This window comes from Chelonus insularis, unplaced genomic scaffold, assembly GCF_013357705.1.
Source record: "Chelonus insularis isolate UGA/USDA-ARS -01 unplaced genomic scaffold, ASM1335770v1 contig_371_pilon, whole genome shotgun sequence".
Lineage (NCBI taxonomy): Eukaryota > Metazoa > Arthropoda > Insecta > Hymenoptera > Braconidae > Chelonus > Chelonus insularis.
In genome coordinates, this window is record NW_023276532.1 from 31,158 (window position 1) to 52,116 (window position 20,959).

The window sequence follows — 20,959 nt, forward strand, 5'->3', positions numbered from 1 at the left end:
ATTAAAAACATTTGTCTGCATTTTAACAGTATACATTTGTTGTATTCTAACATGAATACATTAAAAAATAATTTAACAAAATTTTTATCAAAATTATTAATTAACATTTTTAGCGTTATTTATAGATACTTCGTTAATCACATAATTAAATATATCTATATAAAATCCATTAAAAATCATCAATATAAAAAATATTATATACAATTTATAAAATAGATTATGAAATAGATAATATATATTGTCATGTTTCTCATATATAAACTATTTTACAGTGTAACAAATAACATAAAACGTAGGAAAGTTAGATTAAATAATAATAAAAATGTTAAATTTAATAATTTAATAATAAAAAAATACTTCAAAAATAGTCTTATGTCTTGGTCATGGAACGTATACTTTATTTAATATAAGAGGCGGGAAGATCAAAAAAAAAGCACCAATGCAGTACGTCGTATTGCTTCCAATGCTCCAATATGCTATGAAAGAAGAAAAGATCAGAATAATAATAGGAATTAATGTGGCATAGTAAAAAAAACTATTTACATTACCTATCGAAGCAATAATAGGTCCACAGCTGCGTGCCAATGATCCTAGTGACCTAAATATCCCTGTAATTGTTCCTTTTTGATTTTCTGGCCCAATACGTGTTACCAGGGTCATCATACACGTGACAGCCATGGCCGTAGCTGTAACAAATAAAAAGAGATTTTTTTCTTATTTGGAAAAATTCAATAAAGGAATCAGAAGAAAAAAAAAGTAACTTCACTTACAAATTGAAAAAATAATTACTCCAAAGTACAGTGAAGTTACATTGCTAGCTATTCCAATGAAGATAAAGGCTGGTACCACAAGCCAAAGACCCTGATAATGATAAATATTACGAAATGATGATTTCATGAATTAAAAAAAGTTACTGATTGTCTGATGAATCAGTTATTTAATATAATTCAAACTGAACTCTATTGTTTAATTTACCAATTCGGCAGTGAATTTTGTTCTGTCAGCAGGAATGCGACGAACAAAGCAGCCCTGTAGAATTGCCATTGTCAAACCAATAACTAAAAACATATATCCCTGTTGCATACTTGTAAAGTGGAACGTATGATGCGTTAAAAATGTTAGAGTAAACTCTAGACCACTGTAGATAAATAAATAAAGGAAATACGAATATCCTAATGTTCTTAAACTCTTCAATTCTGAAAGAAAAAAAAAATTCAGTCGAAAACCAACTTCTTATTCATATGTTTTATTTATTTGATGCTTTTCTAAATTTATTTATTTTTTTTCTCTTCGTAGAATAGAGGGTGGATTACAAACCTTGTGAAGTTAGGCCAGTGACTCCATTGAATTGGAATAAATCCAAGGGATTGATGTAAATCATTGCACCGGAAATGCCCCTAGCAAGAGACTTGGCACGTAGATGTACAGGTAAAGTTTCCTCAAGACAGTACATTACGTAAAATAAATCACTCAGTGCTAAGAAAAGAGCAAAGAGAGCTGGATATATGTACCAGAATTCTTCTTTTTCATTGTTAGAAATCTTGGAAAAAATCACTCCTATCATTGGACCCACAATGAATCCTATTGAAAATGCTATTCCAACAAGAGCCTAAAACATTTTTAAGTACTCAACACCACTCAATTTTTTTTTTTAAATTGAAATAAAATAAAACAACAACTAATATTTAGAATTCATTCAAAATTTTTTAACATTTTTTATATTGAACTTCTTTTTCAACTATGACTCATCATATTCAATTTTGTATTTTATTTTTCCAATTTTTTCTGCCAATGTATTTTTTTTTTCTTTTTTTACACACTTCATCGATTCCTCCGGCTTTTTGAATCTCGGTTACATTGTCTGCATTCAAAATATCCTGAGTTCATAATATCCTGAATAAAAAAATGTTCTTTGTTGCGAAATATTCTCTTGTCATCAATTGTCGATTTCAATAATTTATTCATTTGCTCATCTATTATATTAGTTTGAGATTGATGATGATTATTGTCCAATATTTTATTATCAATTATAATAAAGCATTAATTTTTGAATTCTTCTTATTTAATCAATTTTTATCATTCATTTTAATTGTAATGCTCAATTTTTTAATTAAAAATAGATATATTACAATGTTTTGTTTGAGATATGATGAGCTTAAAATACTTTTACCGAATATTTGATGGGAGATTCAGAAGGCCGGATGTTGCTTTATCATACTCCGAAGACAACATGAAAATATTTAGTACATTTTTATCATCTCTCTCGTAACTCTGACCTCGACTTACTATTTAGAAAGTCAAGGTCATGGATTTCACAATGATATTTGACATGTGAAAACATTTATGTGATAACAAATATTGAAAAAGCATTCATTATGTTAAATAATTTTGAATGTAATTCATCATACAAAGAAAATGTTTCCTATAAAAAAATAATAATTACCATAGACTTCCCTCGAGTTTTAGGGGTAGTAACATCAGTAATTATAGCCATAGACAAACTGATATTTCCCTTGCTTATTCCACCGAAAAATCTAGCAATCACAAAGATTGCAAAATTCTGTGAAACAGCCCATAATAGATATGAAAATGCGACACCCGATAAGCATAATATCATCAGAGGTTTCCTTCCGTAAATATCTGACAAAGCACCAATGATAGGCATTCCCAAGAACTGTAAAAATGAATACATTGATCCCAAAAACCCTGAAAAAGAAAATAATAATTTTTATGATTTTTAATTCATTCACATATACGCACTGTCAATACAACCCACACAAAACGCAACTGTTTAATGATCATTAGGTCTTCAGGTAATTTTTTATTTCTTAACAAATGTCTTTTTTTTCAAAGAAATCTATACTTTTTTGTCAACCTAATAAACTTTTGTTGAATAATTTATTCTTTAGTGAATTGCGCAATGTATAAGTTAATTTTTTGGTATAAAAGAAATTTTTCAATAGACATTACCATCTAACAAAATAATCATTGATACAGACAGTCACGTTAAATACTGGGAATTAGTCAATAAAATATAAAATGAAAAGTCTTACCTCCAAATAAAACAGAACTAAATCGTTCAGGAGCATTAAGCGTTACTTGTAAGGTTTTTACATGATTTAATATCCAAGAATATAATCCTTTGCCTTGATCAACTTCTTTATAATAATCTAAAAGGGCTGGTAAAAGCGGCAGAATCATTGTAAAAGCTAACAAGTCTAAGATTAATGATCGAAAAACGATTGATACTACTTTTGATTCATTTTCCGAACTTGTGCAATTTTTCTTCTCCTTCTTAAATTTTTCCTTAGACACTATTGTCGTTGTTCTTTGTTTTATTTCCATGATGATAAAATAAACAATGACTCCAAAAATTGTTTGCTATGAATATAAGTATTCTTCGATTGATGTATCTATCCTATTACTTCAGCTTTTCATTGTTATGATAAAGTAGATAGTAAAATAAATGATAAGACTATAAACATTTGCAAGTCTTGTTTATAATACAGATAAATATTTAATACTTCTTGTTTTATTTATAACTCGTGGACCCCATATTGTACAACAAATTTCTTAACTTTAGTTACTTTCTTATTGATCACAGATTGGTTTCACTGTTAATTAAATATTATTAATAAACCAATTTCATTAATTGAAAATTTATATAGAAAATTCGTTACTTTTTAAGTTATCTGATTAATTGAAAATTTTATGAAAGTATCACTCTTAATATCCGGTAATTTGTCTACAAGGATATGTGACTCCTTGTAAGTGTTCACGTTTGTTGAAGCACTTTCTTAAACCTTTTCTTTTCATTTTACTTCTCGTACTTTTATTTTATACTACTCGAATCTTTCTTTTTGCTCCAGAAAAAGTGAAAGGTATAACCTCTTTTTGTATATAACGGCATTCTCATCTCTAAAAATGACAGATTCTATTTTCCGTCAACATTTTGGATGATAAAAAAGTGATTGTTGTGTTGATAAAGTAGATTTTTTTCAAACCGACTGTCATTACATTTAAATGAAAACTACATTACCGACTGATGGAAAAATTCGAGTTTTCTATCAATAAGATACGAATTTTTGAAATCAGTGAAGAATAAATATTCTTTTGTTGAAAATAATTATATGACGTACAGAAAAATGATAATTAATGGTGTAGAAAAAAATAAATGTTTCATTGTTGAGATTCTTTAAAACTAGAAAATGTTTAATAGTCACATAAAATGGATGTTTTTTTTTCACGAACTCTACTGTGTGTAAACTGGATCATTGTTTTTATTTACCAGTGAAGCGAAAAATAGGCGTTCTTATGGCGCACCCACGAACATTACGTGTGCCTCAACTTCCGGCGGCGCCTGATGTTCTTTAGGGTCACATATATTTACAAATACACATAAACATATATCTGTACATAAAAATTTTACCATGTACAGTGTTGCGCGCGCAAAAGAAAGACCCACTTCCTCGATGGACAAAGATCTTTTCAAACTCGTCCCAAACTGTAACGCCGGTTGCTAAAAACGTGCTGCAACTTAATACCCCCTCAGGTCGAATCTCTTCTGATATATCTGTAACGCCCCGAAAATCTATGCTTTTATGTTATTCCAACGTATCTAGGGCGAGTTTTGAAAAGAATAAAAAAGGATTCAACTGTGATGGATGAGTAAAAAATGAAATGAAATTATTATTAATTTAAATTGTTGATAATAATTATAATAATAACATTAAATAAATAATATAGAGGAGACAGTTGGCAGCCGAATGTGGTAAATTGTCGTTTAGAAAACATCAAGAAATGTTCTGAACAACGTACACATTCTCCATGAGATCCATTAAGGCAGGTGTGGCCCCAGAAGAGGGTCCTCCTGGACTTTTCGTATTGCGTTGTAGTTAAAATTTGAGCAAGGAAGCGAGACTGGATCGCTTGCCATCTGGGACTTTGTACTTTACTTGCTATCGTGCAAGAATTTTTTGTGCATCTTTGTACTCTAACGTCAATAGGGCCAGCTTGAAGGCGAAAAGACTTTTACTTTGGCTATGTTTGATTGATAGAATCACGTCTTTAGTCTTTTCGAACAATCATTCATTACTTTTGACAGCATTTAAAACAATCTATTTTAATTAATTACAGTATTGTTCAATGTATTGACAATTTAACTTCACTTCATGAACATAATAAGTAAATTTGTAAATAAAACATTTAATTGTATCATTAAATATAATAAATCATCTGTAGGAAGAAAATAATTCTTAGATATTAATACTTTCAAGTTCATTGAAAATATCAACAATCATTAATTACTTTTTTGTATTAACAATAAAGTAATTTCGACTAAAGTTAATAGTGTATTTGTGAGAGTCTGGACTGTGTTTATTCAAGAAAATTTTGATTTATTGATGTTCCTGAAAGTAATAATGCATCAATGATTTATATATTGGTTAAATTATTTCTTAATTACCAACAATTTACAAAATTTATTGATCGGTCACTTTTGACAACAATTGTAAATAAAATAATTATTAAACTGACAAAGTTTGATAAATGAACTATATATAGACTGCAAAGTTGCAGGTATATATACTCTGTCTACCTACTTCTAACAAAGAATAATTGATAGAAGATCTTTTTCTGTAAATTTGTTTGTCATTTTATTTGATTTTCTTTGTAAAATACCATAATTTACTTATGAAAGTATATTGTGAAAAGCAGGTGGTTTTGTTAAGCTGTTATTTTACCTTATTAAATAAACCAAAGAAAAATTAACTTGAATAAATGTATTTTCTCTTTGCTGTTGATTGAAAAAAATGATAATTTAGAGATCAAGAGTATAAATCAAGATTTTAAGTAAACATGTAAATTAATAACAAGTTTAAAAAAATATTTTTTATTAATTATTGAGCGTGGGAATGAGATTTAGAGATTTGTATTTATTAAATATAAATAATTTATGACATAATTAATAAAAACATTCGGGTTTGAAGTAAATTGATATATTTTTACGGTAATAATGAACTATTTATAAATTTAAACTCTAAAAGACCGTGACCACGTGTTTACATTTTCCCTCACTATGTATTTAGATAAATTTTTTGTACAAGTGTAACTTGAAATAGGTCGTTGAGTGTTTAGAAAAGATTTTGAAAACTCTTGTAGCATTAGAATATGATTATATTATGTTGAACAATAAAATTTTTGACCAAGTGGCATCTTTATTACTCAATTTAAAGGTAATGGGAATACTTAGAAAAATGAACAATGCTAGTAGTGTGCTCGAAAGGTGTCGATAATTGAGCTCTTCACTCCATGTTACAATTTTAAAATAATATACACTCGTAGATTCGTCTCTTTGTCCTATAAGTTGGTACGACCACCTGTACTAAAAGACCATGCTTTTTCCCCTTCATGTTCATGAACAGTAAAAGTCGACCAGGTGTCCATAGACTTTAAAAAGTAACTTGTATTTTAGTTGTTTATTGAGGGTGGTAATATTTGTTAAATTTCCAAGTAATATACAGCTATTTGAGTATATGCAAATAAACTCAAGGTTCTTCAGTGATCGGTTAATCTGCATACCACGAACACAACCGCGTAATAAGCTAAATGGTAGTACCCGCTGAGAAAAAGAAGAAAACACAAAGCCGTGGAAAAATCTGAGGCTTCCGGGAAGTATTGGAGATGAAGGAACGAGAAAATCCGATGACAATAGGACAAAGGGAGAATTTTTGACAGTACCAAGCCGGCTGTTAGGTACTTTAGGTTGAACGTTGAAAAAAAGAGGCACGTTATGGAAAGAAGAGGATAGTAAACAAGGAGCTGTAAACATACCAGTCAACCCATCAGGATTTTTAATGTCCCACCAACCCCGCGGTAGTCGAACAGGAGGCAGGATTTCAGGGACAAGCGGGGTAGATGGTAGTAAAGAGGCTGCAGAAACTCACCACCGGGCGATGGCAATAAGCATGGTGGCCATCAGCGCACGCGCGGACTCGCAACCGACAGCAGATGCGCTCTCTTAGCTCAGCAGCTGTCCTCCTACAAGTGGTTCTCAATCTCCATCTCTTTTTTCTTTCTACGACCCTTCTGCCTTTTCTCACTGCGAATTATCAACATGTCCTAATTTTATTTAGATATATACGAATATTTTTTAAGGTATGTATCGATTAGAATTAAATAATATTTTATTCATGAATCATCATCATTATTGTCATCCTGAGAAAGTCATATTTATCCGGCTATTTCATCATTTGATAAATTGTTTATTTTTTTCTCTGTGTGTGTATTAAACGATATTTAGTCGTAATCTAAATATTTTCTTTGTTCTATTCAGTGGCGATGGGATCGATAATCGAGCGGAAACGAAGAGGAAAAAAAGGTTCCCTACTAAATACTTTAGTAAATTTGAGAGAAAGACAAAGAATATTATTTGGAATTAAGACGAAAACACGTGAGTGAATGAGAATCAAAACCAATAAATTTAGATAAAGTTATATCCTGATATAAATGTACTGTTCAATTGAAATTATTATTTCTCCCCTTGAGGTGTTGGGGATTGTGAAAAATAAGTGAAAAGAAGAACGTTACATGTTGGCAATAAGTTGTATGGAAGAAGAATTTGATCAAAACTTTAATTATTATAGTGTCGTTGGAAAAATCCAACGGTCGTCTAAATTTATACCTGCGTGGCAGTGAGATTTTATAAGAACAAGGATAAAAATCCAGGACAGCTGATACAATTTTTGGCGGGCTCTCAGGATGCCGGAGGTGCCTCGTGCCATGAAGAGCATGACGTGGAGCGTTACAAAGCAAAACCGAGGGGAGAAAACACGTGGTGGGGAAATGAGAAACAGTTGAGAGAAAGAAAGAGGGTTGAATTTCTAACACAAAGAGTGAGAGAGAGTCGGAAAGCCAAAGGGAAAAGGGAGTCCTGAAGGACCGTTGTGTTGTATTGCTGTTAAATAAGAATAACGTCTCCCCACTCTCGTCACTTGAGACCCAACCATGGGTCACTATATAGTCCGGGAAGGCTTTCATTCCCCCGGACCCAAAAGGAATAAAGAGGCGAGCCACCTGGCCGCTGCCAGCAGTTTGCTCGAGAACGTACTACACATCAGATGTTCCTCGTCGTTGTGTTCGGCGTAGAAGAGATAAAGAAAAGTTTTTGTGTTGTGAAGTGAAGTTTTTTCAAACGCCGTGACTGTGCTAATATAACACGAGAGAATATTATATAAAAATAAGTAAAAGGATACTTATTTCGAAAGGATTTTATTGAAAAACTTTGGCACGATTCAATCGTATTCTGTTCATGTGATTGTATATTAGAATAGAGATAAATGACGACGTTCTTATGGTATATTCAAATGAAAAATTAGTTAGGTCGTTATAAACTAGAGGAAACACGTGACCTCGAACGATAATTCGTGATTCAGAGCAGATGAGCTCTCTGATTTGGAGACTGACCGCCAAGGCCACGTCGGAGAGCCACTTTAGTTTCTAAAGGCGAGAGCCAATCACTTTCTATCCACGTGGTGATTATAGTTTTTTATGTTAGACCTTAAAAACTTGGACAAAACTACTGAGATGTATATTCTCTGCCGGAAAGAGTATCAAAACAATTGCATCAAAGATAGGTCGAGATATGTGACAATATTTCTTTGTTTTTCATTAATATTGCACTTGTCCCGGCCTATCGTAATGCATTTTTCTCATCTTAGGTGTACCGTTATTTATTTATATGTACTTATACATTCATTATTAATATTATTATTTACTTGTTTTATATTTATTTCAGGTTTTTACAATTATCCGACCTAACGGCAGGTGGAGATGAGTGCATTATTTGTAATTTTTCATATCATATTGCACTCGTCCCGGCCTGCTGAAATGTCGTATTATCAACGTGTGTTATATATATAATTTTCAAGTTATAACAAAGAAAATTATGTTGATATTATATACAGATATATATATATTTTTTTTCGAATAAACTTCAATTGAATGTATTTTTTTTCAAGGTTTGTTTCATCACCTTTTTGTTTCCTTTTCATACATTTCCAGGCAATGTAATCAATGAGATGAGTATAATATTTTTAGTCATTCTCATACAAAACCTGAAAATTAAATAACTTGGAACTTGGTCGAACAAAGGAAGAGAACAAAAATGGCGGGAAAGACGTTTCAATCAAGGGTGAAAACACAATAAAGTGTGTAAGCCTGTGGAAAATAATAAAATCCTGTTTTGTATTCATGTGGTCTGCAAGAATCGAGTGCAGTTGTTGTAAGTCCATGGATCCCCTTGAGAGTCCCACGGTTTTAGGAGAATAAAACACCTGGTTTCTTTCTCTCACTCTTTTCTTTTGCCCTGAAACTACTCAACTCTCGATCTTGAAGACACAAATACATTTAAAAAGTAGAAGAACTTTAAATGAGGAACAGACCCTCCGAACTTGATCCTTATAAATTTTATTCACTTCTTTATTATATAGTAAAAAGGGGTTTTATCCCTTCCCAACCCCTCGTTTATCCCCCTCTTTTTTTCTCGTATTCTTGATCCCTTGCCCTCCATTCATATGCTAAACAATAAATGCGTCGCGAGAAATGAATCCCTATCTCGTTCCAACTGCTTACACTCGATTGAAAAGGAAAAAATCTTTATTTCTTTTTTTAATCAAAGTGGAAGACATTTTTTACATCAAATTATAACGACTCTGTATTTATAACTAGCGTGTTAAACTTGTTCTTTTTTTTTTCTTCAAATCTTACGTTACTTATTCAATTTAGAAAATACGTTATAATTTATATTACGTCGTAACTACGACCTTTCTCTTTGTTGTCGGTGGTTCGAAGGGTGACAAAGTTTCCCCTGTTTTGTAACGACGCACATTGCTTCTTCGATTTGACCTGCTTAACGATTTAGGCAGGTGATGATGCTACTTTATGCAACATTTTATATGTAGTTTTAAACACGTTTAGAATCTAGTTCAGTACAACCACTTGTAGTGCATATTAGAATAATATTTCTTTTGATATTTATTATTAACATTTTTTTTTATCATAGTCTTTTATACTTGTCTTTTTCACACGAAGCTTTCATCATCGAACATTTATATCTTTTTTTTATTTGTCAAATAAATCAATGTGTGGTTCATTAATTCCTCTCTTTCTTCTCTAACAAATAGGTGTGCCTACTTAGATACAATGTTAACATTTACCCTTCCTCTTTTTCCAGTGTGATTTTTATTTATTCGAATTATTCTATACGTAAGTAGAGCGAAAAAAAGGTAATTTGAAATACTTTGAATTAGTGATTTTTTAAAAACTTTGTCATATTTTTTCTTTGTTTAGAATTAAGATGAGGAAACAAAGGAAAACTATTTTTGGGTTGATGTTTTGTATTTTAACGATCATTCAAGGATAATGAATTCAATATTTTGAAATAATTCTGTAAAACGATCGTTATTCGAAGGTTTTATTTAGAAGATTGCGATTTATTTTCGATAGATTACGCGGAACAAAGATGCATATCTATATGAGAATACCTTGGTCAATCATATGCAGTAAATGACCTCCATACTACGACAAACTTTTTTCAGTGTTATATTTTATTATGTTAATTAGTTTATGAAATGTAGATGTTTTTATTTCGTACATTATTCAATTAATCATGAATAATTTAATTTATTTCCAAACACACACACATTTATTCATTTTTATCAATAATCGGCCAAGTAGATTTCTTCATTTTCTTTTTTGGTAATGTAAAATTTATTATCTCATTATTTAAATAATAAAATATATACAATTTTATAAGAAAAAATTAACAAAAAAAAATATTTTAAACAGATATTTAATTACATAATATAATTTACCATTTTTAGCATAAAATAAAATATCGACTTCTGAACTTAATATATAATATATTGTATAATAATATAATAAATATTTTTGTTAGGCATGTAAATACAATTAATGAGTATAAATAATTGTTATTTGATTTACATTGAAATAATATTTTTGTATATAATTTTAACTTATGTAAAAAGTTTAAAGTCCCTCGAATGGAAAATTAAACTTTTCGCGAAAGTACGGTAAAAAAAAATTCAAAAAATAAATTACTAACCCATCCAAAAACTACATGTAACTCTTTTAGAATAAAGATCTGAGATAGACAAGTTATACACAATTTATATTATAATATTTACCAACTATGGTAATTTACAATACATCTACATTACGCTTCATACGATTTCTGTTGTGATTTTTTCGTTGAGTAGAAATGATTTAAAGCACTAATGTTTATATTTTTTTGCGAAGCAATGAACTAAATTATCTTTAGCTTAATCATTTCACTATAAACATTTACATATAGATATGAATATATGTATAATGATAATAACGATATCTTTTAATATACTTGATAAATGCCAGTGTTGCCAGAGCTTTAAATATTCCCGTCAATTGATCAGTCTCAAGAAGTTTTCAAGTCTCACATAAAATATAATCACTACAACATTCGTGCATTTTCTCGTTTTTTTTTCAATAGGTTTTGTTAATTTCGCTACTTCTATTTAAAACTTTGAGATAAATCGATTAGAACGAAATCTACACGTAGTAAAATATGTGATTATGACGTATGAAGAAGACTTTTCATTGAATCTCTAGTCTACAAGGCGCTTTGAGGCGTAGTTTCTTTTTAGTATTATTTTACGAATATTTTGTTCGTGGCTGACTAGAGCACACACTAAAATTATTTCTATCAATTTTAAGTTTAATAAATTTCCAATCAGATTGAAGACGAAATTTTTATACTTACAATTGATAAGATAGTTTTAACTTTGAGTTTCACCGATGTATTTAAATAAATAAATACCTAAGAATTCACGTTATTAATTCGAGAAATATTGTTTTGTCTTTGGCTATTTTTTGATTAAGGATCGCCAAGGTTTGTGCAGGATAAGGATTGTATGTTACCTTGTAATGCGTGACAAGGATAGAAAGACTATTGGTCTCAACATTGTAAAGGGTCAATAAAGGTAATTTTGTCTTGGAAAAACAGCTCTTGCGGCTTTCTCTTGAGGATCTAGCTGATTTCTATAACGTCTTGCCAAAAAAGCTGCAATTACCTGAAAATGATTATTACTTAAAATTTATTCTATAAAGAATATAAATTTGTAATTATTTGTTGGTCGTAAGTCAAGTATTAATAAAGAGGATCAATATGATTAGTGTGAGTTAAGTGTGGTGTGAAAGTGAGTAAGACCACCCACCATCTATTTAAGGTTTCGTGCGAGGTGACAGGGGACATGGCGATGATGTTAGACTAAAGAAAAGCACTAGGATTAGCTCTTGGATCTTTCTGGTTCCTGTAGCGCACTGTCAACCAAACACCAACGAACTGGAAATGTCATATGTTACATAGGTTAATAATTAATCGAACTATGAATTAATTATATTATCCATTAGACAAACTGTTAATAAGTTACCCAAGCTATTAATATCACTACATATTGATAATTGTATCTATTTTCTATTATTTGACTTACCTCAGTAAAACTAAAGAATAAACCAATTCCTCCACATAATTTAAATGCATGATCAATTGTTGATTGAAGTTTATCCATACAAGGTTCACACCGACATGCTACAGAATCTCCATAATTCGCACGGCAGCAAATTGTCTGCAACCATTTACCATCAGTTTATTAACCAGAAATGACTAATGATTCATTAAGTAATTGCTTTCTGATCTGAATTAAATGACATTTTAAAATTCATAATAATCAAAGTCACCTTAATTTAATATAATCGCTATCAAGCAAATGGGTTATTATTAAAAGTGGGTTTCAATTAAGAAGTATTTTCTCAATGAATGATAGCTCTTATTTAAACGAAATAATTAATTATTTAATCATTCGAGTAAACACTTACGGTAACAGCCTCACATGAAGGTTGAACTGGATCTGAATCAGTTCCATTAAACCCACAACAGTTGAAGGTTTCTTGAACTTTGGCTTTTAAGTCCAAACCCACATGCTTCCATCCCTAGAAAATCAATGAACAAAAATCAGTCGACCGTTTATCAATGAAAATTAATTATTCATTCATAAGTATAAAAATAAAACTTACTTCTTCAGCCAATTGCTCTTGTTGTTCAGTATTGACAGCCAGACAAGCACAAGCGATGCTAAATTGAACCAAGAATAACAGGAAAAGAATGAGCATGTACTAAATTATCCAATAAGAAACTTTATAGCTGAATAACTATTCTGTTAATTAGAAAAAAAAAACTTCTATGATAGATGATTAATAAATAATAAATATCAGTTTAATTATTTTTGTTTGCATGATTTATTCATTTAAAAGGATACGAAAAACAAAAGCACTTGATGATGCTTTACAGCTCCAATTAGTCCTAATATTGATATTAAAATCAGCAATACTCCACATGCCAAAATGCCACCAATTATTGGTAAATTGGTTACCAATGCTGAAGCTCTTCCATAAACCGCGACTCCAATTAATATAAATGCTACTACCTGAAATACATCGTGATTGTTTTATCATTCTAATCTTGATTTAATCCACAAGTGGTAGTGATAATACAAAAATTATTTCATCAATCTAAATATAATAACCAAGAAACACTTACAATATAAAGAATATTCAGTGCTGTCAAAGCATTTTTAGAGCACGTAAATCCACCACACATTTTCCCAGTGTTTGTTCTTTTTGTGTTTTTACAAATCTGCAATATTTCAGCTACTTAATAGCTATTGTTATTAAATTATTTCTAGGATAATCATGGAAATGATAAGTTCACTGACAGCTATTCTCTGAATTGATTTAGTAGAAAATATAATAATTTGTTTTAGCTTATTATTATTTTATTTATAGACGCAGCTTACCTTCAGTACTGTCGCGTTGCTACTGATCTGACCCCTCAGCCATAGGATCGATATCTCGAATGGGGAGGCTGTACCACAAAGAGCATGCTCAAGATTTTAGCGCGATAAATTTGAATTTTCAAAGATGTTTTCAAGTAAAGACATTTTCTTTATCACTATTAAACTTCTAATGAAGTTTAATAAAATTTAATATAAAAATAAATATTATCTGTACTAAAAATAATTCAATTCTTATTTAATTCCTAATTACAATGGATTTTTCATATATGTATAAATAGTCATTCAAAAGTTTTCCTATTTGTAATGAGATTTTTTAATTTCTAATAATCTTATAAGCTTAGAATATTGATTTATTATACTGTTGAAGATATTGTCATAAACGTTTGTCAAACACGTAAGTAAAATTAAAATAGTGCACCATATAAATTACACGGTAGACGTTATCTTTACTGATAAAAATATCGATATCTAAACATTGGCCGAAACTTCCGTAGATAAACTCAAAATTAAATATTCAGTTTATCCAATCATGCATAAGAATTATTATTTTTGTTAATAAAATGAGAGTTGAAGCCCCTTAAGAATAATGTATCTTTTAAAGAGGTTAAAAAGTGAAATAATCAAGTAGTAGATTAAATTGCATTTCTACGAGATGGTTTATTGATCAAATTGTCTGAATAAAGTCACGTAATGATATTTTGGCTTCTAGAAAGAACGAATTCATTCAAAGCATGTTGACTAATAACTTTGGTAGTAAATTTGATAAAAATATGTCAATGTATTTATACAGGTGACAATTAAACACTAATCCTTTAACAAAGTTAAATAGATTTGTTGAAATAAAGAAATACAAATAACGGGCTCAGCACATTTTAATTATAAAACAAACCAATAAGAATATTTCTAGAATGTTTTAAAACCGAATAACGACGCCTAATTGGCGACGAGACTACGCGTGTTCAAAAATATTTACACAGAACGAATGATTCTTTAATAATTTAACTACGCGCTTAATTTGACATTATGGAGGGAGATATGCTTGATTAGGACACTTGAGGAGTACATATAAATGGTTGAAGAATGATGACTTGGCTTTTAATAGACGAGCGTTTGACATATTAATTGATCACTTGTTCTTTAGCAGGACTTGGTGTCTCTGCTGAGTCTCATCACCGTTTTTGTAAGTCCATTATTTAATTAATCATTTAATTCTTCATTAGTTTGTTTTATTTATTTGCATTATTTTAATTCTAATTCTCCTTCTTTTTCTTCTTCATGATTAGCTGGCTACTAGCAACTTAATTATTCTTCATTCATCGGAATTTAGTTTTCTTGAAAGTGTCAATAGCATCTAATAAATTTGATTAATCGTTAAGATATTGCAACAATTACAATAGAGATAATTAATGGCAGAAATTTGATTAATCATAAATGTTAATTTTCTAATAATCATTTTACTATAGTGAAATGATAGTCTAATTATATTATTTTGTGTAATAATTGACTTATTTGATTCATTATTCTTGTAAATTAAAAATTAAACAATTCAAATAAAAATTTCATTGAATTTATTGAAATATTTTTTAATCAATTATTTCAATTGATTGGTCTTCTACTAACATTTTCATTCAAATTTTTTCAATTTGTTCGTTCAACTTTAGAGTTTTTATCTTTATAAATATTTTTATGATTTATTATGCAAATATCATTAACATCGTTTGATAATACGTACTTTATCGCATAAAATAATTATAATTTCATGTCATTTATTACCTTTTGTTCTTTCGTTATTTTTTACTATATAATCAAAGCAAGTAATTATTTGTTTTGGTTAAGTTTATTCTTTTTCCGTTCAGTTTATTTCAAATTCAATATACTTAACATTAATTATAACATTCAAAAATTTATTACAAAGTAAATAATTAAATTGTGAACTAAAAAACTTTCATATATGTAAACACTAATAATGATATAGGTTACAAAAATAGTGTTTCACCCTTTAACGGTTTTTATTCTGCGCATGTTTTTGCGCACATATATTATATATTATTTAAAATTGTGAAACTGAAGAAGGCTTTTTTATTTGTAAAAAGTTTTTGATTTAATAATATAATTAGTGTATAATGGTGTGATTTAATATTATAGTTTAATTGATAATAAATTCATAGATGAATTTAATGTTTATTTAACGTGTTTGATTATTCAGTCTTTATTTCTGAGAAAAAATCGGCAAGATGGATGACAACCAGGGCACCAAGCAATGGCCCCAATACCTGGCTACAATAACAGGTAATTTCATTATTAGTAAGGAATTTAATTTATAACATTGTAAAAGTAACGTTATGTGACATTAATTGTATTATTTAATTATTAAGATAATTAAGACGCGTTCTTGGTTTATGATTCTCTTGTATCGGCAAGCTTCCTTCATGGAGTATTTTTTTTTCTAGCGACATTGTCAGTGGCAATAGCTGGATGTCATATCGGTTGGACATCTCCAAGTCTTCCTTACCTGAAATCTGATGAGTCTCATATTTCAATGACATCAGATGATGCTTCTTGGATAGCATCTTTTTTCTTATTGGGTTCAATGTTGGGTAATCTTGCAGCAGCAGCGATAGTTGACAGATTTGGTCGAAAAGTTAGTCTATTAGTATCTGGAATACCTCTAACTATCGGCTGGATCTTAATCATCATCGCATGGAACCCATACGTTCTTTATATTTCTCGCTTTGTAAGTGGACTTGGTCAAGGAATAGTTTACGTAGTTTGTCCAATGTACATTGGTGAAATAGCAGACAAGAAGATTAGAGGAGCTTTAGGATCATTTATTAAACTAATGGTTACGTTCGGAGAACTTTACGCCCATGCTATTGGACCATTTGTAAACTACCACAACTTGGCTTACTCCTGTGTGATCATCCCAGTTTTATTCTTCGCTAGCTTCATTTGGACACCTGAATCTCCTTACTATCTTATCATGAAAGGTGACCAAGAAGGAGCGATTAAAAGTTTGTCGTCTTTGCGAAGATACAAGAGCAAGGATCGTCTTCAAAACGACTTGGATGAAATGACTAAGACTGTCTATACGGATATGAAAAATCGAGGTCATTTCTGGGATCTTTTTCGATCTGAAGGTAATCGTAAAGCTATGATTATAATCTTTGGGCTCCAAGTAGTGCTCCAATTCTCAGGACTAGCAGCTATAGAATCGTATACTCAAGAAATCATAGCAGGAAGTGAGTCTGGATTAAATCCAGGTGTTGCTGTTATTATTTTAAGTCTTTTTCAATTTGTTGCTGGTCTCGGTGCTGCTGCTTTAGTTGATAAAGCTGGCAGAAGATCTTTATTGTTAAGTACAACATCTCTTTGTGGCATTGCTCTTTCAATTTCTTGTATTTTCTACCTCATGAAACTCCAATTTAAATATTATATGTCCGATGTCGGTTGGATACTCGATGCTTCCATCATCTCTTACGAGCTTATTTGTGCATTAGGATTAAATCCATTACCTTACATGATGATGGGAGAATTATTCCCTACAAATGTCAAAGGTGTTGCTGTATCTTTATCCAATATCTGGGCATCATTTTTAGCTTTTTTTGTCGCTAAAATGTATCAGGTTGTCACTGATACCTGTGGAATCTATGCGTCACTTGCTTGGTTTGCAAGTTCTTGTTTCTTTGGCATTGGATTCATTTATTTCTTTGTTCCCGAAACTAACGGCAAGTCTTTGGCTGAGATTCAGGAGGAATTAAATCGTGGAAAGAAAAAGAACAATATCGATAAAGTTTTCCACGAAATTTATGTTAAAACTATTGAATGTTAAAATCTAACAAATATGAGAAGCTATTAGAATAGGACCCTTGTGAATAATTTAGTACATATTATGCAAAGAAAAATGTTTAACTTTCAAGTTCATTCCAGCTGAGTCAAATAAGAATATTTTGTTGTTTCTAAAAATAGAAGTAATCTTCAAGTTACGAAATGTTCATGTTTTATCGTAAGATAAACAAAACAGCCTTCAGGTTCATTTGGGAGTTATCTATGTTGATTTTAGCGAATTCCGTTGTTAATATTTTTTCAAAGACTATTCCTATTTGGATTAGATTTCAACGTTGAATATTCTTAAAGTTATACTTAAAGTACTAAGTTTTTTTAACATGTAGATAATTGTAAATACTACAAAAGGACAATTACTACAGTTTATTTTACCATTTTTAATTTTTCTTAACTTGAGGTAAAATGGAGTATTTGTTTGAGGGAAGCTATAAGATTTTAAAAAATATTTACAGATTATTCTCTCATATTTTTGATACTCTTTAAGTATACAATAAAATTTATAGTTTCTTTTTAGAGCAATTCTATTTAGCCTCAGGTTCTATAACTATTTTTATCGAAAAATTATCACCAACATAAATCTTATCTAAATTATTGAACGAATAATCATTCAAATTAATTAATTTATTATTCTTTAGAATAATCTGAGGGATTAAGTATCCAATTTAGCTGATGTTATCAAAATAATGTAATTGATGTTTGAATAACTTGAAAAAATATCTAGAAGTTTCGTCGCGATTAAGGTATTTTTAGAATGCAAGGAAAAACAACAAAAATATTTTATTTTTACTTGATAAACAGTTCTTTCATCAATGAATTTGTCAGAATTTGTTTAAGATTTAAAAACACTTAGCTGTTGAAATGAAAAATGAACTTGAATAATTTTATAATCATTCATCATTGATTATAATTGACGAAAAAAATGCGAAGCATCATGGGTCCGAAAGATATGAAATGCTGAGCACTTTTGCATGACCATCCTCTCATCCCTTTAAGGCAGGGTGTAAGAATTTATTGAGACTGATAGTTTATATTAATCGTTAAGTTATTTATTTTGTCATCTTCAATATCCCTTTAAGGCAGGGTGCAACTGACTGACAAATCTTTAACGATTAACAACAATGTACGTTAATGATTGGCCCCTGGTGCAATAAGAAAATTATAAAAAGCCAAATATTTTTTTGTTATAATCTTATACTTTTTAATTAATTTTTAAATAATTTTTTTTATAACTTTATGTACAATTGCATGACTCTCTACTATTATCCCTTTGAAGCAGGGTGAAAGAATGATATTTTGAAATGAAATTTCATTTTTTATATTAAGTAGAAGTTTGCAATCATAATTGATATGTAAATAAACGATAAATAAATTTAATTAGTAATTAAGTAATAGGGTTTGGGCGTTTGACAATATTTTTTCAACAAGATTCGACAACTATTGATGTATATTCTTGCATTATAATAATCATTATATATTATACAATAAATATTATTACAATATACAAACATAAATCTTTAATATTTATTTGTTTCATTTAACATATTCACAACGTTCTTAATTACTTAATTCTTATGTCATTATATATTTCCCTAATTATTTATTTATTATTATTCATGAGTCTAGAAGAGACCAGCCTGAATATTGATTGTCTAAGCTCAAAGTCATCTACGTAGAGTAGTAGCTTCTGTCACAATATGATTGTTCAATTTTCTTTTTCTTCATTAAATATAGACTAATAGTGTATAGTAATTTAGTTAAACCCTCCAAATGCCTTTATTTAATTTTACACTGAAGCGGAAAAATTTTATAAATATATTTATTTAAAACTATCATTTAAATGATAACATAATATTTGCATTTATTGTGTTTTCTATCAAAGTTTAGTTTATTAACTAAACATATATAACAACTTATAACTTCATTCATTCATTTTTTATTTATACAAGTTTTTTTAATTGCTTATATTATCAATCAAGCTCTCTCAGTAATAGTTACATACTATCATTGATACAAAAAATTTATTTGTGTTACATATAAAAATATCCGGAATGATACTAGTCTAGACTAACGTAATAGTTTTATATAAAATATATTGAATATTACTTAAAGTTGTTGTTATCTCATTATCGTTAAACTAAAATTAAATGATAATTAATGAATACTTGGAAGTAAAAGTAAAATTTAATTAGAATTTTCGATAAATATTTTCTAGTAAGTTAATATTTACTACATTATTCGATATTCGATATTCAATTACTAATTAATATAGTTTTACTTCAATGTACTTTTAAAAATAAAAAACTTTGTAAAAAATTGATTAATTTTAATTTTCTTAAAGATAAAAATATATTTTTCCACTTCAGAGCGAAATTTAAATATTCTCACTAATTCTACTAATCAAAACCACTTGAAATAGAATCTTCATTCTATTGTTTACATCACATATTTAATTGCAAGTGGCATATCTACGCCATTTAGTTTTCATTATATGATTAATTATGATTGTCAAGAAACGCAATTTTTGGTTTATGTAAGATTATAGATCTCTAAAATACATTCGACTGTTTTTTTGTTTTCTAAAATTGGCAGTATAGACACGAAATGCATATTAAATTAAAAATAGAAATAAAATTTCATTAATATTTATGTTTACTGTTTAATTAATCACAAATATATGCGTGCCTGCACGCAAAATTACTTATCCGACGAAAGAAATATATTTAACTTTGTTGATTTCCATACCATTACTTTGTTTTGCTAATTTTGGGGCATAAAATAATTTATAAGCCCTTATAAAATTATGAATAAAACCAATTATTTACCCTTACACTTTGTCCATTGTAGGTGACAATTTATTTGTTGTAGGCGCTCACATCTCACTTTATTGTCCATATTAGTGATGACGTCTTTTAGCCTGTAAAAAAATTGTTTAGAATCAAACATATTTTTTTTTTCAACAACAATTATTACTAACTAATATTTTTATTTATACGTTGAACGGTTGAATCTATTCACTTGATATAAGTTTCTCACATTATATAAACAATTGACGATAACAATTCCCTTCCTTTGAATTGGGGTAATGATTATTAATACATTCTAAACGTTTACAATTTTAACATTCAATGATTAATCATTATTTATTATTATTTAATTTTTTTATTTCTTTTATTTACTTGTTTTATTTATTAGTTTTTTTGAAGCACTAA

The 20,959-nt window shown here is 29.2% G+C and overlaps 3 protein-coding genes across 7 annotated transcripts; 1 reads left to right on the top strand and 2 right to left on the bottom strand.

Moving 5' to 3' along the window:
* Positions 1-246: 246 nt before the first annotated feature.
* Positions 247-3,911, bottom strand: rtet (major facilitator superfamily domain-containing protein rtet). 2 transcript variants are annotated; one of them, XM_035083896.1, is made up of 8 exons: positions 3,681-3,911; positions 3,054-3,614; positions 2,444-2,706; positions 1,318-1,609; positions 976-1,196; positions 771-861; positions 549-686; positions 247-476 (listed from the first exon to the last, which is right to left on the bottom strand). In XM_035083896.1, the coding sequence occupies exons 2-8, from the start codon at positions 3,343-3,345 to the stop codon at positions 382-384; spliced, it is 1,392 nt and encodes a 463-aa protein (XP_034939787.1). In that variant the 5' UTR covers positions 3,346-3,614; positions 3,681-3,911; the 3' UTR covers positions 247-381. The 2 variants fall into 2 exon arrangements, with proteins under 2 accessions (XP_034939787.1, XP_034939788.1); XM_035083897.1 differs by having other exon boundaries at positions 302-476; positions 544-686; positions 3,054-3,911.
* A 7,256-nt stretch (positions 3,912-11,167) lies between these two features.
* Tsp97E (Tetraspanin 97E) lies at positions 11,168-14,068 on the bottom strand. Of its 4 annotated transcripts, none has more exons than XR_004690347.1 (7): positions 13,652-14,068; positions 13,371-13,538; positions 13,129-13,227; positions 12,931-13,044; positions 12,546-12,680; positions 12,270-12,397; positions 11,168-12,125 (listed from the first exon to the last, which is right to left on the bottom strand). XR_004690347.1 is itself a non-coding variant. In XM_035083904.1 (7 exons), the coding sequence occupies exons 2-7, from the start codon at positions 13,709-13,711 to the stop codon at positions 12,027-12,029; spliced, it is 675 nt and encodes a 224-aa protein (XP_034939795.1). In that variant the 5' UTR covers positions 13,712-13,747; positions 13,908-14,068; the 3' UTR covers positions 11,168-12,026. The 4 variants fall into 4 exon arrangements, 3 of the variants coding, with proteins under 3 accessions (XP_034939795.1, XP_034939794.1, XP_034939793.1); XM_035083904.1 differs by lacking the exon at positions 12,270-12,397 and having other exon boundaries at positions 13,652-13,747; positions 13,908-14,068; XM_035083903.1 differs by lacking the exon at positions 12,270-12,397 and having other exon boundaries at positions 13,652-13,835; positions 13,908-14,067.
* A 902-nt stretch (positions 14,069-14,970) lies between these two features.
* LOC118067253 (facilitated trehalose transporter Tret1-like) lies at positions 14,971-19,241 on the top strand. Its single transcript, XM_035083899.1, has 3 exons — positions 14,971-15,087; positions 16,114-16,196; positions 16,358-19,241. Exons 2-3 carry the CDS (start codon positions 16,142-16,144, stop codon positions 17,734-17,736), a joined length of 1,434 nt encoding a protein of 477 aa, XP_034939790.1. The 5' UTR covers positions 14,971-15,087; positions 16,114-16,141; the 3' UTR covers positions 17,737-19,241.
* Positions 19,242-20,959: the final 1,718 nt, after the last annotated feature.

Bases quoted from the DNA above. Each gene is read 5' to 3' on its own strand.
- rtet (XM_035083896.1), bottom strand. From the start codon at position 3,345: ATGGAAATAAAACAAAGAACAACGACAATAGTGTCTAAGGAAAAATTT. The intron at 1,197-1,317 runs GTTTGTAATCCA...TTTTTCTTTCAG, and splicing joins CACTGGCCTAACTTCACAAG to AATTGAAGAGTTTAAGAACA. The intron at 477-548 runs GTAATGTAAATA...CTTCTTTCATAG, and splicing joins ACCTATTATTGCTTCGATAG to CATATTGGAGCATTGGAAGC.
- Tsp97E (XM_035083904.1), bottom strand. From the start codon at position 13,711: ATGTGTGGTGGATTTACGTGCTCTAAAAATGCTTTGACAGCACTGAAT. The intron at 13,045-13,128 runs GTAAGTTTTATT...TTGATTTTCTAG, and splicing joins AAGAGCAATTGGCTGAAGAA to GGATGGAAGCATGTGGGTTT. The intron at 12,681-12,930 runs GTAAGTGTTTAC...AAATGGTTGCAG, and splicing joins CTTCATGTGAGGCTGTTACC to ACAATTTGCTGCCGTGCGAA.
- LOC118067253 (XM_035083899.1), top strand. From the start codon at position 16,142: ATGGATGACAACCAGGGCACCAAGCAATGGCCCCAATACCTGGCTACA. The intron at 16,197-16,357 runs GTAATTTCATTA...TTTTTTTTCTAG, and splicing joins ATACCTGGCTACAATAACAG to CGACATTGTCAGTGGCAATA.